The sequence below is a fragment of the Pipistrellus hanaki genome, assembly GCF_964339955.1.
Source record: "Pipistrellus hanaki genome assembly, chromosome: 1".
Taxonomy (NCBI): domain Eukaryota; kingdom Metazoa; phylum Chordata; class Mammalia; order Chiroptera; family Vespertilionidae; genus Pipistrellus; species Pipistrellus hanaki.
Genome location: NC_140503.1, coordinates 129,527,715 through 129,543,709, shown reverse-complemented (window position 1 = coordinate 129,543,709; position 15,995 = coordinate 129,527,715). Strand labels below are relative to the sequence as shown.

The following is a 15,995-nucleotide window of genomic DNA, read 5'->3' as shown; positions in this document are numbered from 1 at the left end:
TAGAGTTTATACAAATTAAACTAAGCTATCATATTAATCATGCAGCATAGGCACATTTAGGTACTTGTAACCCAAAAAAGGCATTATTCAGTAGCTAAGTCCATAGGAAGACCCATTCAAGTTTCAGGGCTGCTGTTGATTCTTCAGTATTCAACTATGTAATCCTTTTATGTTTTAATCTTTTACCCAACTTATCTTACAAAATATGTGCATTTTTATCACAAAAACCAAGTGTCAATTAAATTTTACTCAGTAAAATAATACCACAAAAGAGAAAACATTATTCTTTTATTTCTGTTAAAGTAAAAACATGAGAAAATCCTTTTTTAAAAAGGGTTAGATTATTCCTTAGGTCTTCAAATCAAGTCCATGGAATGTAAAGAAATAGTGAGTGCTTTCTTTCCACAAAGGGTAACAACATGCTTTCATGTCACAATAACCTAGAAAGACAACATAGGTGCATGTCCTTCAGCAATATTCGGGCAAGCAAGGACCAGAACACAGGCACAAGAATATTCTGGAAACACTTCCTGCTCTAGCAATAAAACCCAGCACCAAATATTTTTGTCTCTTTTCATGGTCCTGTTAATTTTTAAGCCACACATACCACTGTACTTCAATGGTACAATTTTCATAACTATGGAATTATATTAATTGGCAGTACAGTTTAAGTAGCTGATGTGGCTGAACTTTATAAATTTTAAAATATATATAATAACTAACACTACTGCCAATGTGACTCCAAGGATCCACCATTTCCAAAACATTATGGGTACACATCTACAATGTACCCGTGAGGTTTTGAATTAACTTGCCATTTCTGATCTATCCTGAACACTATGCTAGAATTGCTAGGTTCATGATTTCTATATCCTAAGTCCATCACAAACCCTACAGTCTGACTTAGTTTAATCGAAATGATTCATCCAAACAGGTCATGGTAGGTTCACAATTCTTTAACCATAGTTCGGGTCTTAAAGACTTTTTTTCTACGACCGGAATCAATAAGAATTTCTCTGTTAGAGAAAGCAAACATTTTCACCTTTGGCAGACTGCCAAGATGTAGTTTATTATAGAATTTATGAAACTACAGTAACTTGCAAGTTTTATTAAAAAGAATCAAAAAAAGAAAAAAAAAAAATGAAAGAAATGCAAAGGATAACTTAATACAACCCCATATCCCAGAACTTTCTAGCTATTTTTAGTGCAAGAAATGCTGTATCACTGGAACACTCGAGAATTATCATGAAATCCTAGCCAAACACAAGTTAATTACCCAGAAGTGGTAATAAGAAAGAGAAACAACCAGAGAGGCACACATATTCGTGGTTTTTTTTTTAAAGGATTTTTATACTATATTAAAAAAAAACACAAAATAAAAAAGGGATTAATCAACATTTATCTTAGCAGTCCTTTCAAGAGTCTCTGTGCCCAGCCATGCAGACTGGCTGTCGCCTTTTTCTTCTCTGCTCAGCTTGCAGCTTGTAGCCCGTGTTCTAGTTCTTAAAATCAAACTTGTTCTGCCAAATCCAACACCCTGAATTTATCCAAATTGTAGAAACATGCTTTTACTACCCGTCCACCAAAATACCTCCCATTCAGATCAACGACAGCTAAAAAGCAAACAAAAAGACAGTCAGTTAATACAGATTCTTTTTAAGACATTACAAGAACATGTATTAATTCTAACAAGATCATAATTTCAACTTTTTAATCTTTATATTTAGTTGTACAACTTACCTTTAATTGCTGATTCAACCCTCTCAAATTCTAAAAATATTCGTACTGCTTCATCATCAGGGGCACCAGGAATCTGGAAAAAATGAAAGTATAATAGATAGATATTTGAGATATCACTAAATATGAGTTTTCTTCTGTTAATGATTTCTATCAGAGTGTGTCAATTATCATCATATATGTCAAATACCAAGGAAATAACTATAAATTGACATAAAAAATTTGTTGAAGATCTGTTTATGACAGGCACAGTATTAGGTACTGGGAATACACAACTAAGTAGAATAGTCTGGTCTTGTAAAGGTCCTAAGCCAGCTGACATGTAAACAAATAATTATATGGTCAACAAATGGCAATATGATATAGAAAGGAAGCAAAAGTGAGAGCAGAAATTTAAGAAAAAAAGATTTGTATTCTAACTGCCTCTCATTATAGGTTAAATTCCTTTGTCATACTCTCTACGCCTTGCATATGGTCCTATTCCACCTATGTAAACATGTCTCCTGCTAATCCCTAACATGCCCAACCATTCCATTTTGTATCCCTCGTCACAGAAGCTGTGACCCTAATCTAAATATCTTTTCCACCTATCCAAATCCTACCCATTCATTTCAAAGCTCAGCTGGCATCTGATATTGTCACAAATCCTTCCGATGTTGTTTTTAATCTAAATCCTTTTCTCAACTCCAGTACTTATAGTCAATAACTACTGAATCTAGCAACAAAATATTGTCTATTTTTATATGTGTTTGTTTTGTTGTTTCAACTCGACATATCACTGAGAGCACAGAACATCCCCAATGCTCTCAATACAGTATTGGATATATGAGAGGCACTAAATATATACTTGTCAAATGAATGAAACCAAAGGCATGTCCAAGTAACTAAACTACTGAGCATACTATAATCAAAGTATTTAATTATCAAACTAAACCTCAATCATAAAATGAAATGTTTATTTCTTCTCCAAATAAAATTTGAAGTCCTTCTTGTTTTTATGTTTAAAAATTTTATAATTAGTAAGAGAAGTATAACCAACACCTGTCACCTCCATAGTAAGACAATATGTTATTTAAGCAAGCACACATCTCTATTTGTAGAAAATGTTTTGTAACCTGTCAATCAAAACAGTTTATAAACATCTAAAGAAAACTCTCTTACTTCAAATATCACACATTTTCCAACTTTGCCATATTTTTCACACTCTTCCTTGGTTTCAACTTCCAAGTCTTCATCTACCTCTCCTGCACCAACCATGTTCTATAAACAAAAATTTAAAAATTCAAGTATCAAGTATAATTTATTATTATATAAATAAGATGTACAAATAATTTTATGGTAGTAAATTCTCTCCATCTCAAATAACACAATGAAAATTTCATCCCTGTAATCTCCCAAAATTATTTCTTAAAAAAAAACAACATATACACTAAACTCCATAGATTTACAAGAGCAATTATGCAACCATCAAAATAGATAGACTAAGATAAACATCTAATAATTTCAAATATTTTAAAGCAATCATTATTGTCTTAAATATTATCTTTAGCAAAGAATCATTAGTAAAAAATTCTATTAGTCTTATGTGGAGTCTATCCAAAAATATCATTTGCAAAAGTATTTTCAGTTTCAGCAGTGTTTCCCAAAGTGTGGTACGCGTACCCCCAGGGGTACGGGAAGAGTTTGGTGGGGGTACGCGTTTCACCGGAGTTTGGTGGGGATATGCACTGCACCGAGCTTAGATGCGCCTAATTCTACGTTCTCATGAGTACGAGGGGTACTCAGCGTTATGAAAATTATAGAAGGGGTACACATATGTCAAAAGTTTGGTAAACACTGTATTATGGTATCAGTGGTGCTGAAAGCATACAGGAATAGGTTAGGGTGGAGTGACAATAAATCAAAGTGGGTAAACAGGTTGTTTCCTTCGGCTTCTTACCCTTAGTAGGACCACTTTAGTAGGACATTTAAGTATTTCAGTTAATGGATTTGAATCTGACTTCTTAGCTGCATCTGTAGAAAAACAAACAATGAGATATAGATATATTATAGCATTAAGTTCAAGTTACAATGAATAATTTATTTTTAATAGCAACCCTCTTATGTCCTGGAGTCATCGATAATCAGCTATGGCTGAGAAAAAAAATATAGCCCTATCTGTAATGGAAGCATATGCTTTACTTTGATATAGGTTTTTACTGTAATTTCTGGAAATTTTTTTTTTTTTTTTTAAATATATTTTATTGGTTTTGTACAGAGAGGAAGAGAAAGGGATAGAGAGTTAGAAACATCGATGAGAGAGAGTCATAGATCAGCTGCCTCTTGCACACCCCCTACTGGGGATATGCCCACAACCAAGGTACATGCCCTTGACCGGAATCGAACCCGGGTCCCTTCAGTCCCCAAGCCGACGCTCTATCCACTGAGCCAAACCGGTCCCGGCAATTTCTGGAAATTTTTAGCTTCCCTGGTTACCTAGAATTTTTGCTTAGTTCACTTCCTAAGGGGTTAACAGAGCATATCAATTCCAACCCTTATACGTGAGAGTCTTGGCTTGGGAAGTGGTCAAAGGTCACTAGTCCAATATAATAAGCAGTAATTGCAGATATTCCCACAAATCAGGGTGGCTCTAGGATGACTGGCTACTTACTAAAGGTGTGTACTGAGAAAACAAAAATAAAACACAAACTAGGCATAATTTACCAATAAGAAAACCCTTACAAATTGGAATATAGCAGATATAATCACTAATGTACTATATATGGCTCTTTCATGCTATAAACATATAACCATAGCCCTAGGCAGTTTGGCTCGGCCTGGGGACTAAAGGATCCCTGTGTTCGATTCCAGTCAAGTGTACATGCCCGGGGTGTGGGCTCGATCCCCATAGGGGAGCATGCAGGAGGCAGCCAATCAATGATTCTCTTTCATCAATGATGTTTTGATTCTCTTTCATCAATGATGTTTCTCTCTCTCCCTCTCCCTTCCTCTCTGAAATCAATAAAAACATATTTTAAAAAAAAACACAAAAACACATAACTCTGATCTTATCAATTTAACAAGATTATTTGCCTTGTAGAAGTAGCCATGAACTTATTTTCTTGGGTACTGTTCATTTTCTGCCAAAGTCATTATCTTTCCTCCTATGGGCCTTCCTATCTCTACATCTATTCTGAACAAATAAAGATGATGAACCACAACACAGAATTGGAATGCATCATAATCAGAAATTCTCTTATTCTATTCAAGGCCAGTCCTCTGCCTCTAGAATGCATCTCTCACTGCTTCTGGGGAAGACCCACCTTTCTCTGTGACTTCGCCCACAATGATCTTGCCTCCTCGCTTGCTTGTCTTCTCCACCGACAATGCCGTGCTCAGCCCTTGCTCATGCTTACCAAGACCTTGGCCTTCCCGAAAGCCATACTTCTGCATGATTTTATGTGCTACAGTGCCACTGGGAAGAAGAAAAGAGGAAGGTCCTTTACACTTAAGGTCATCAGCTATAGCATAAATTGAATTTTATATCATAACACTTTCCTTCTGGAAAGGATAATAGAAATTCTACAAGGGCTTTGATGAGGTCACACATAATTAACAACAGGCCATTAGATGAAGTTGTGGGGATGTTCAGAATGAAAGATATATAAAAAATATTGGACATCCTGAGATTATCTTTAAGGTAAGGGAAATATTAGTTTCTCTAATGAAATTTCCCCAGTACCTCTGTTACAAAACATTAGCGTTCCTATGTGTTCTGCACTGCTATAGAAATATTTTTTTTCAATCAGTTTGCATTTAATATTATTTTGTATCAGTTTCAGGCATACAACACATTGGTTAGATAATCATGTACTTTACAAAGTGGTTCCCCAGAAATTTTCAGTACCCACCTGGCACCACACATAATTATTACAATATCATTGACTATATTTCCCGTGATGTATTTTATATCCCCATAACTATTTTGTAGCTACCAATCTGTACTTCTCAATCCCTTTACCTTTTCTACCTTCTCTCTGGCAACCATCAGTCTGTTCTCCATATCTATGAATCTGTCTGTTTTGTTTGTTTATATTTATATTGTTCTTCAGATTTCATTCATTGATGTGTCTTATGACCACAATTTACTTTTAAAATGTGCCTGTCAAGGAAGCACAGAGAACACCAAACAAGATGAACTCAAAAAGACCCACACCAAGGAACATCATAATTAAAATGCCAAAGATTAAACACAAAGAGAGAATCTCTAAAAAGCAGCAAGAGAAAAGCATTTATCTACAAAGAAGCTCCTACAAGACTGTCAGCTGATTTTTCAACAAAAACTTTGCAGGTCAGAAAGGACTAGTAAGAACTATTCAAAGTGATGAAAAGCGAGGATCTACAACTAAGATTACTCTACCCAGCAAAGCTATCACTTAGAAATGAAGGACAGATAAAGAGCTGCCCAGACAAGAAAAAGCTAAATGAGTTAATCACCACCAAACCAGTATTACAAAAAATGTTAAAGGGTCTTCTTTCAGAAAAGAAAGAAAAAAATATATATATGAATAAAATGGCAATAAGTAACTATCAATAATTGGGTTAAATGATAAAATCTTGTAATCTTCAACAACATGATGGACATACAGGGCATTGTGCTGAGTGAAATAAATCAGAGGAAGACAAATACCATATAATGACTTCACTTACAGGTATATGTGGAATCTAAAGAACAAAATAAATAAGCAGAACAGATATACATATATATAGAGAGAGAACTTTTTGCCAGATGGGAAGAGATTTGGGGAAATGGGTGAAAAAGGTAAAGAGATTAAGAAGCACAAATTGGTAGTTACAGAATAGTCATGGAGATGTAGAGTACAGCATAAGAAATAGTCAATAATATTTCAATAACTATGTATGGTGTCAGAGGGGTCCTAGATTTTTTTGGGGTTATCACTTAGTAATACATAATATCTAATCACTGGGGTATACACCTGAAACTAATATAATATTGTATGTCAACTGCAATAGAAAAATAAAAATTATTTTAAAGCCATAAAAATAAAAAAATTAAAACATGCCTGTCAAAAAGTATAGTTTCATGATGGAAATTACTGCATTTTTTTAAATAGAGTTTACAATAACAGATTTTATAAAGAGATCCTAGAGATCATCTACTTAATCGATGGGAAAATAAACTGAAGCCCAGATTAGCCAACTAGACTAGCTTAAAGCTGATTAGAAACAAAAACAAGACATAATGTTAGAAGTTATTTCTATAGGTATTAACAGTAAAATTGAAATTGGGACCCAAAATTCGTTCTCAGTTCACTGCTCTTTCTCTAATACCTATTGCACTTGGGGATGCCTCACAGGTCTCAAGAGTGTCCCCAGTGACCACTGCTACTCAAGGCTTGAACCACAAAACCCTGCTTCAATTAGAATTACACCTACATTACTTCATGTTTATGTGATTTCCTTTAAAATTTCATCTGAAACTGTTCTAGGACTAAAAAGACTGAAACTGCTCAATTGCACTACACTACATCTTTATCCAGCATAAGTTAAAGACTGAATTCCTGTTTAAAAAGGGATTCAGTAAGATATTTACTTATTGCAATTTTTATCATCAGCAGGAAAAAACACAACAGTTTCATGTCTATCCACCTTCCAGCATACATTCTAGAGCAGCCCAATGGACCTTGACGGGGACTGACCAATAGGGTAGCTGTTAGCCTTGTGTGGTTATTGAGCACTTGAGATGAGACCAGTGATTGAGGAACAACATTTTAAATTGTATTCATTTTAAATTAATAGCCAACCTTGGCTAATAGTTACCATAGAGAACACAAGTCTGGGAAATGGATCCCAAGGTCAGAAACTCAAAATCTCTAGCAATGCGGGAACCCCAGCCATTTACTCCAACTCTTGAATAGTCACCTCTCAAGGGCTCTAAGAATCAAAGTATATGCTCATAGGCGAGGGCTGATCAGTGTGATTACTTATGGTCACAATATTTCTATCATAGGCAGAAGAGAACATAGAACAAAGGCCTTAGTGTAACGCAGTTTCATTTGATAGTCTCTCATTACGTGAAAGAAACAAAGTAAACATAAAACATGTTTTAACCAAAATGCACAGCAAATCCAGTGGGGATTTTAAATTCCACAAGCCACACCTGAAAGTCAATCTTAAAATTGATTTTTACATGCAGGCAAACAGTCTAATTATAGTTTGAATGACTTAAGTTTTTAGAGCCAAAGGTACAGAACCATGACCTTAAAGCAAATGGCCATTTTATAAAAAAAAATAAAGATGTCATTTACCTTTTGGAAATAGTATAAGTCATAATTCCTAAGCCACATTTTACTTGCAAATGTTTTGAAAATATATGTAAATAATTATGAGAAACTGTTTCTACCTAGAGAATATAATGTTCAGCAACTAAATCATCTGAAACTTACATCTGAAGGCTTTGTTTGGTATTGAATATGATAGCATTGTGCTGCAATGCCCTCCATGTTACTCATATTCTCAAGAATGACACTGTGTGACTAAACACACCAAGCATCTTCCTACAATTGCAGAATGCCCTCACTTTCAAATAAGCTGTATATACTGAAAGGGCTGCCAACCCTTCACAATGAGTCCCGTCCTCCTTACACCAGCCAAGACGACAGCGCTTGGAACCATTACCCCATGTTGGCGAGGAAGGAGTTGCCAGGGCCTGTTGGAGATCTGGGTCTCTCCTGCTCCTCATACACAGGGGGAGGAATGGCAGCTTTAGAAGACTGGGAACGAGGTCTTGACTCCTCTTCATAAGGAAATTCTCGGGGTACTATTGGATAAAAATAAAATAGGTTTACCAAAATACTACAAAAAAATTTCCAAACTGCACTTGTATAAATCAGTTATTTTGGACTAATTTAACTGACATTTTTAGTTTACTATAAAGAGAAAAAACAAAATCCATTTTATAGCTTCTATAGGGCTTTTAAAAATTATAGAGGCACAGTACTATTTTTCTAATTTTAGCTTTGTTCCAGCTATTATCTTAAATGTCCTTTTTATACCGTACTAAAATGTTATCCTTTAACAGTACTCTAAATGACAATTTTTATCTGAATGCTTAAGAGTTTTGTATGTTCCAGACAGATCCAAATGAAATCTCTTTTGATTCCCATAGCATCTTGTATACCTGTCGTTGGACTCTAATCTATTTCATTAGCCTAGCATAAAATAAAGATCACTGGGTTTATGGACCATGTACCAGAGCAGTGATTTTCAAACCTAGCTATAGCAATAATTTTCAACAAGGAAGCTTAAAAAAAAAATGGACTGGTTTCAATTGGGTTTATGGTTTGCTAGGTGTTTTTACACAAAAGATATTTAACAAAACTTTTTAAATTATCTTCTTTAAAAAGATAACATAAATAGTGTAACAGGTATTAAAAAGCATTAGGGATGTTTATATTTTCTTGGGATAGTTTAGGTATGGTCCAACCCAAAGGATAGGAAAATGACCTAGATGATATATCAAAGTTCAATTCCTAGAACAGATCACTGGGAGAAGAAACAGCGGGTGGGGTGTTCTGGCAAGGAAAGTGAAAGCATACAACCTGTGAGATGAAATCAAAACTAATGGCTGAAAATCTAATCAGGAAGGTACTGCCACCTTGTGGAAGGTCATGTACTAACAGCCTCTAAAACACTGAGGACACAAATTGTAAACTGAGGGAGGAGCTATTATTGTTTTAGCCTAACTCCAAATATGAAATGTTGGAGAAGACAAAATGAATTTAAAAACAACAGTAGCCCTAATCGGTTTGGCTCAGTGGATAGAGCAGGGGTCTTCTAACTACGGCCCGCGGGCCACATGCAGCCCACAGGGGAGTCTGATCCTGCATGCCAGGTTTTTTGGGCAGTGAGCGCAGCCAAGGTGTTACAGTAGGAATTAGTAGTTCATATAGTCCGGCCCTCCAGCTCTCTGAGGGACCGTGATCTGGCCCCCACTTTAAAAAGTTTGAGGACCCCTGGGATAGAGAGTCGGTCTACGGACTCAAGGTTCGATTCCAGTTAAGGGCATGTACTTTGGTTGTGGGCACATCCCTGGTAGGGGGTGTGCAGGAGGCAGCTGATTTATGTTTCTCTCTCATCGATGTTTCTAACTCTCTCTCCCTCTCCCTTCATCTCTGTAAAAAAAAAAAAAATCAATAAAATATATTTAACAACAGTAGGACGAAAAGAGATAAACCAAAGAACTTATATACTTATATGCATAGCTCATGGACACAGGCAATAGGGTAGTAAAAACCTGGGGTGGGAGTAGGGGGATAGGAGCTGGGAGGAGGGGATAAAGGGAAGGGAGAATAGGAGATATTTGTAATACTATAAACAAGTAAAAAATATATTAAAACAGCCGGGACCAGTTTGACTCAATGGATAGAGCGTCGGCTTGGGGACTGAAGGGCCCCAGGTTCGATTCTGGTCAAGGGCATGTACCTTGGTTGCGGGCATATCCCCAGTAGGGGGTGTGGAAGAGGCAGCTGATCGATGACTCTCTCTCATTGATGTTTCTGACTCTCTATCTCTCTCCCTTCCTCTCTGTACAAAAATCAATAAAATATATTTTAAAAAATGTATATTAAAACAACAACAAGAAAGCACACCACTGTATAAAAACCCAAGTCTCAGAGCCTGGCATTAAAACTTCTAAAGTATAAGTAATGAAAGGGAACAGCAGTCTCAAGGATCCACACTGGGCCTCAGGGTTCAGGCCAGAGGACAGGCTTTGGGGCAATTTCCCTTTATATTCAGGAAACCTGGTTGATAGAGCTAAGACTGGCCATGGCTGGGTTAAAGATTTGTATCAAAATAAAAGAAGGGGAGACATAGATACATACACTCTTTGTCTTTCTCTACAAGAGAAGTGGGTGGTGCGATGGCAGCTCCGCCCATACCTGCAAAAATATAAAATTCCTCTGATTAAAGAAACGTTTCAGATGCCCGACTCTCAAAGACTATGATATATACCATTTGTTACCGGGGCTGACTGGCAGACCATGAGCGACGAACAAATGATTAGTTTGACACACATTTCTGTGAAAGAAAGCGCTAAGATACTGCTTGGCTTGAAAAACCAAACAGCCCTGTTCACCTGCCTCCTTAGGCTTTTATTGTAGCAACAGCTTGAACTAAAATTAACTTCTAGATACTATCAGCAGGGTGAGTATACTTGAGATATCAGCAGAGTATCCCCTGGTATCCTTTCTAGATACTATTAGCAAGATATCCTTGAGATAACAGTAGGATATCCTTTCTCAGTATCCTTGATAAAACCCATCTGCAGTGTCCTTTAAGCAAGGGTGTCTAAAGACTAAACATAAAGATTCCAGTAAACACCTGGGGGCTCAGACTTGTTTGGAAAAGTAAAGGCAGGGCCCCCGAGAGGCCCAGACTTTTCGGAGATTCTTTCTTAGACGTTCCAACCAAGTTCCATACTTACCCATAATTTGTCCTATCCCACAAGGAAGGAAGGAAGGAGGGAGGAAGCGGGGAGGGGGAGGGAATGAAAGGGAGGGAGGGGAAGAAGGAAAGAGGGAGGAGAGAGAAGGAAGGGGGAGGGGGAGGAGAGGGGAGAACAGAGGGAAGAAAGGAGGAAGGGAGGAAGATAGAACTGCTACTTCATCCCTCCAGCTAATATCTAAAGAACTTAATATCTGAATCTAGGATTAAAAATGTAGAAAATGAAAAAACCAGACAAACACAATTATTTTTTCATAGTAGGCATTTAAGAACCCTAGAATCTGTACTAATAAAAGGGTAATATGCTAATTAGACTGAGAGATCTTCCAGACAAAGCCATGGTGGCGTGGCTAAGGCAGAGGCAGTTAGGGGCAATCAGGCCAAGAGGGTAGGGCAGTTGGGGGTGATCTGACTGGCAAAGGGTAGGGGCAGTTGGGGTTGAGCCAGCAGTGGGGGACAGTTGGGGGCAATCAGGCAGGCAGGGGGGGGCAATTGAGGGCGAGCATGATGAAGCTAAAATAAGAAACATTTCATTCTCCCAAGAACAAACACTTAACTGTCTAGTAATCACTAAGGATTTAGTCTTAACTCAATTATAATTCAGCTTGTAAAATTTTAGAACTACAAGAGGCCTTATTAACTAGTTCAAATTCTCTATCTTCCTGCTCTTCAGATGACGTTGAAAGAAACCTACATCCAGGGAAGCTAAATGATATCCTCAGATTCATGCATGTCAGCGACAAACTTTCCGGAAACAAATGCTTTGTCCATTCAATGCTTAACAACAATGAAGCTGGACACAGAGAATAGGTCAGTGTGACTATGCTACAAGTAAAGAAAAGTATGTGTATATATTTCAAGCTATGCTCAAAGTATCTACTGAAAATGGGTGGGAAGCTCAAAAGAGAATAGTCATAAAAATGTAATACAAATTAAGACTATGCAAATGTGTCATGCAGGAGGCAGCCAATGTTTTCTCTCCCATCAATGCTGCTCTCTGTCTTTCCCTCTCTCTCCCGTTCTCCCTAAAAACCAACGGAAAAGCATCCTCTGGTGAGGATTTAAAAAGGAGGAAGTGACTCCCTCTCAAGGACGACCATGTCTCTCTACATGAGCCTCTGAGGAAAAGCTACAAAACTCCTCATTAACGGCTCTGAGTGTACCACACACTGACTTCTCATCGCTGTCTGCTTCCACGCCAGGCTCTGCAGGCAGACAAGGGGGCGTTTTAAATGTAAACACAGCCAGCCAGGCAGGTGTGGCTCAGCGTGGAGCCTTGACCTGCGAACCAGGTCAGAACACGATCCCCAGTGTGGGGCGTGCAGGAGGCAGCCCATCCATGGTTCTCATCGTTGATGTGTGTGTGTCTCTCTCTCTTCCTCTCCCGCTGCCTTCCTCTCTGAAATCAATAAAAATGTTTTATTAAAGAATAAATAAAAAAAAAAAGACTATGCAAATGTGGATTGCTGGAATTCCAGAAAGAAAATTACCTAAATCAATGTCAACTGAACTGTATCAAATTGAATATGAAAAGCAAATAGTGGAATTGCACCATGTTGGAAATAAAATATTTATGTTCATGCCTTACTTCTTTTTCTCCTTTCTCGCTCATAATCTTCATCTTCATCAGAATCTGGATCTGGTCGCCTTGAAAACCCACTGGCTTCATGTCTGTCTTTACGCCTCCTGTGATAATAAAAGAACTCATATTCATTACAGATGAGCCAATTTAGAGATGTGAACTCAAGGACATCACCTTGACTTTATCTTAGCTAGAAAATATCCAAATCCTCTCTTTCACACTAAACTATTAATGGAAAGAGGGGTTTGTGCGAAAACAACTGATTGAAGACTAAAGTAGCACAAGTATGACAAGTGAGAAAAACCAGAAGATGAACTGAACACATTTAATGGTTATATAAGTAGCAAGACAAAAGTTTACTTGGTATTTACCTCTTTCAATTTTAAAGCATATCAACATAGGTAATAGTTTAACAATTCTAATTCTCTAGAACAATTTTCAATCAGTGTGTGAGAAGCCCACTGGTATACCACAAGAATTTTTTAAAAAAGCAATCCCTGACTATTTAGTCAAGGGCACTAACCTCTTTTCCCTTAGAATGTAAAAAAAAAAAAAAAAAAAAGAAAAAAAAAAAAAAAGAAAGAAAGAAAGAAAGAAAAAAGACAATGCAATAGTCTGGTGTGAGTGAATCAAAATTATATCTACTGTTTTTTGCCAATCATATTTTGTCAGATTATATTTTTTTGGTATGCCACAAAATTTTAGTAATTTGTTTGTGTGCCATGAGATGAAAAGGGTTGAAAATTGCTGCTCGAGAACATGCCTTCATTACATAAAATGATTCAATAAATAATGAGAAATACTGTATTACTATTTTATAAACATTTTTTTCCTCACAGAATGACATGTTCATTGATATTTAGAGGGAAAACAAGATGCATGGAAGGAGGGAGGGAGAATGAAAGAAAAAGAGAGAACAGCCGAAGCGGGTTTGGCTCAGTGGTAGAGCGTTGGTCTGCGGACTGAAAGGTCCCAGGTTCGATTCTGGTCAAGGGCATGTACATTGGTTGCGGGCACACTGCCGGTAGGGGGTGTGCAAGAGGCAGCTGGTTGGTGTTTCTCTCTCTTCGACGTTTCTAGCTCTCTATCTCTCTCCCTTCCTCTCTGTAAAAAATCAATAAAAATATATTTAAAAAAAAAAAAAAAAAAGAGAGAACAAAACATCCATCTGTTGCCTCCTGTACAAGCCTCAACTAGGAATCAAAACCACAACCTTTCAGAGTACAGGACGATGCTCCAACCGAGTCACACCAGCCAGGCATATTTTATAAACTATTAACAATTAATATGCAATATTTTACAAAGAAGAAATGCAAACACATTCTTATTGCCCATATTTTTATTTTAAACTTTATTGATTTCGCAGAGGAAGGAAGAGAGAGAGAGCAATAGAAACATCAATGATGAGAGAGAATCATTGATCGGCTGACTCCCGCATGCCCCACACGAGGGATTGAGCCTGCAACCCAGGCATGTGCTCTGACTGCGAATCAAACCATGACCTCCTGGTTCATAGGTCAATGCTTAACCACTGAGCCACACAGCCAGGCCTTATTGCCCATATTATAAAAATAAATAAATAAAAGAAGCATGTGTTGCCCTAGCTGGTTTGTCTCAGTTGATAAAGAGTGTTGGCCTGCAAACTGAAAGGTCCCAGGTTCAATTCTGGTCAAGGGGACATGCTGGGGTTGTGTCCTGATCCTCAGTAGGGGAGGCATGCAGGCGGTAACCAATCAATGATTCTCTATCACTGATGTTTCTATTTCTCCCTTCCCCTCTGAAATCAATAAAAATATATTTTATTTATTTACATAAATATTTTTAAAAGATGTATGTTTTAAAAAATTTCCATCTGGCACAAAAATAGTTAAAAATATAATAATTTGAGTATTTTATTTTTAGTTTGTGATTTTTTTTTTTTATATCAGCTTACTTTTTAATGTTTTTATTGAATTTTTTTTTTTTTTTTAAGAGAGAAAGGAAGGGAGAGGGAGAGAAACATCAGTGTGAGAGAGAAATATCAACTAGTTGCCTCCCATACACACCTGGCCTAGGAACCAAACCCGAAACCAGGGCATATGGTCTGGAATTGAATCAGTGACCTTTTGGTACATAGGAAGAGGGTCAACCAATTTAGCCACAGTCACCAGGGTCAATTTAAGTATTTTGAATAGCTGACTATTGAAGAGTCATAGCAAAGGAAAGAAACTATTGTTCAACATCAGGTTAAAGTTGTTCTAAAGTACTTTTCTAATAACTCACCCAAAATACATACTTTTAAGTTTTCTGTATCTATACATGAAATTTCCTCTAGACTATGTTTTTTGTTTTAATGCTGAGATGTTAAAAAACTAACTTCATAAAAACTAACTCCATCTTTACAGACAGCAACGAAGTTCATTCACTAACATTCTAATAAATATTTCAAATATAAAATAGCCCCGAATCCAAACAAGCCTTACTTTTCTCTCTCTTCTATTTCTTTTTGTCTTTCCAGCTCCCGCTGTCTCTGTCGTTCTTCTCTTTGGCGCTTTACTACTTTCTCATAATCATTAGGAAACATAGGATCATATTCATCAGCTAAGGGAATCAAAACTTCTCCTGCAGAAAATCCACTGGGTACAGGATCCTGAGGAAGATAAAAATACCAAGGTATCATTCTCATGTCTTAAAATTTTAGAATTCAAGTAAAAGAATATGAGGGTTGGAAGGAGACTTGATGACATCTACATGCCTCCTTTGTTTTATAGATGAGGGAACAAATGTCTAAGGAGGTTTAATGACTTGAGATGGTCACACAACTCACCAGGTAGCAACAAAACCATGATAATGAATTTAGTTCAGTATTAATTCCATAAATATCCTATGGTACTTTTCTGAAATTTCCAAACTGCCACTACTTTTAAGTAATAATTTTGATTATAGTATACAATGAATACTTCTGTTTTTATATATCTCAGTGAAAACTTAAAAACCAAATAACCCATAAATAACAATCATAAAGAACATTATAAACTGATGAACCAAAATATAGATATAGAGACAGTAAATCAACAAGCAGACTGTCAAATTACAGTGGGGAGGGGAGGAAGATCTGGGGGAGATAATAGATCAACCGAAGGATTTTTATACATGCATATAAGTACAACCAATGGACATAAAACTTTGG

At 36.8% G+C, this 15,995-nt stretch overlaps 1 protein-coding gene and 1 long non-coding RNA gene across 2 annotated transcripts in view; one reads left to right on the top strand and one right to left on the bottom strand.

Annotated features, from left to right (window-relative positions):
* Window positions 1-15,995, top strand: part of LOC311614394 — a 119,157-nt gene that overhangs the window by 48,249 nt on the left and 54,913 nt on the right. The gene's annotated exons all lie outside the window — the stretch shown is intronic.
* The window catches only part of RBM17 (RNA binding motif protein 17), a 29,898-nt gene continuing 14,174 nt past the window's right edge, over window positions 272-15,995 (bottom strand). Inside the window, exons 4-12 of the mRNA XM_084868714.1 lie at window positions 15,289-15,455; window positions 12,833-12,930; window positions 10,623-10,679; window positions 8,416-8,557; window positions 5,040-5,191; window positions 3,677-3,750; window positions 2,899-2,997; window positions 1,741-1,813; window positions 272-1,613 (exon numbers count right to left, since the gene is read on the bottom strand). Coding sequence (XP_084724840.1) covers window positions 1,510-1,613; window positions 1,741-1,813; window positions 2,899-2,997; window positions 3,677-3,750; window positions 5,040-5,191; window positions 8,416-8,557; window positions 10,623-10,679; window positions 12,833-12,930; window positions 15,289-15,455 — 966 coding nt within the window. The 3' untranslated portion in view covers window positions 272-1,509. The remainder of the gene's footprint in view (window positions 1,614-1,740; window positions 1,814-2,898; window positions 2,998-3,676; window positions 3,751-5,039; window positions 5,192-8,415; window positions 8,558-10,622; window positions 10,680-12,832; window positions 12,931-15,288; window positions 15,456-15,995) is intronic.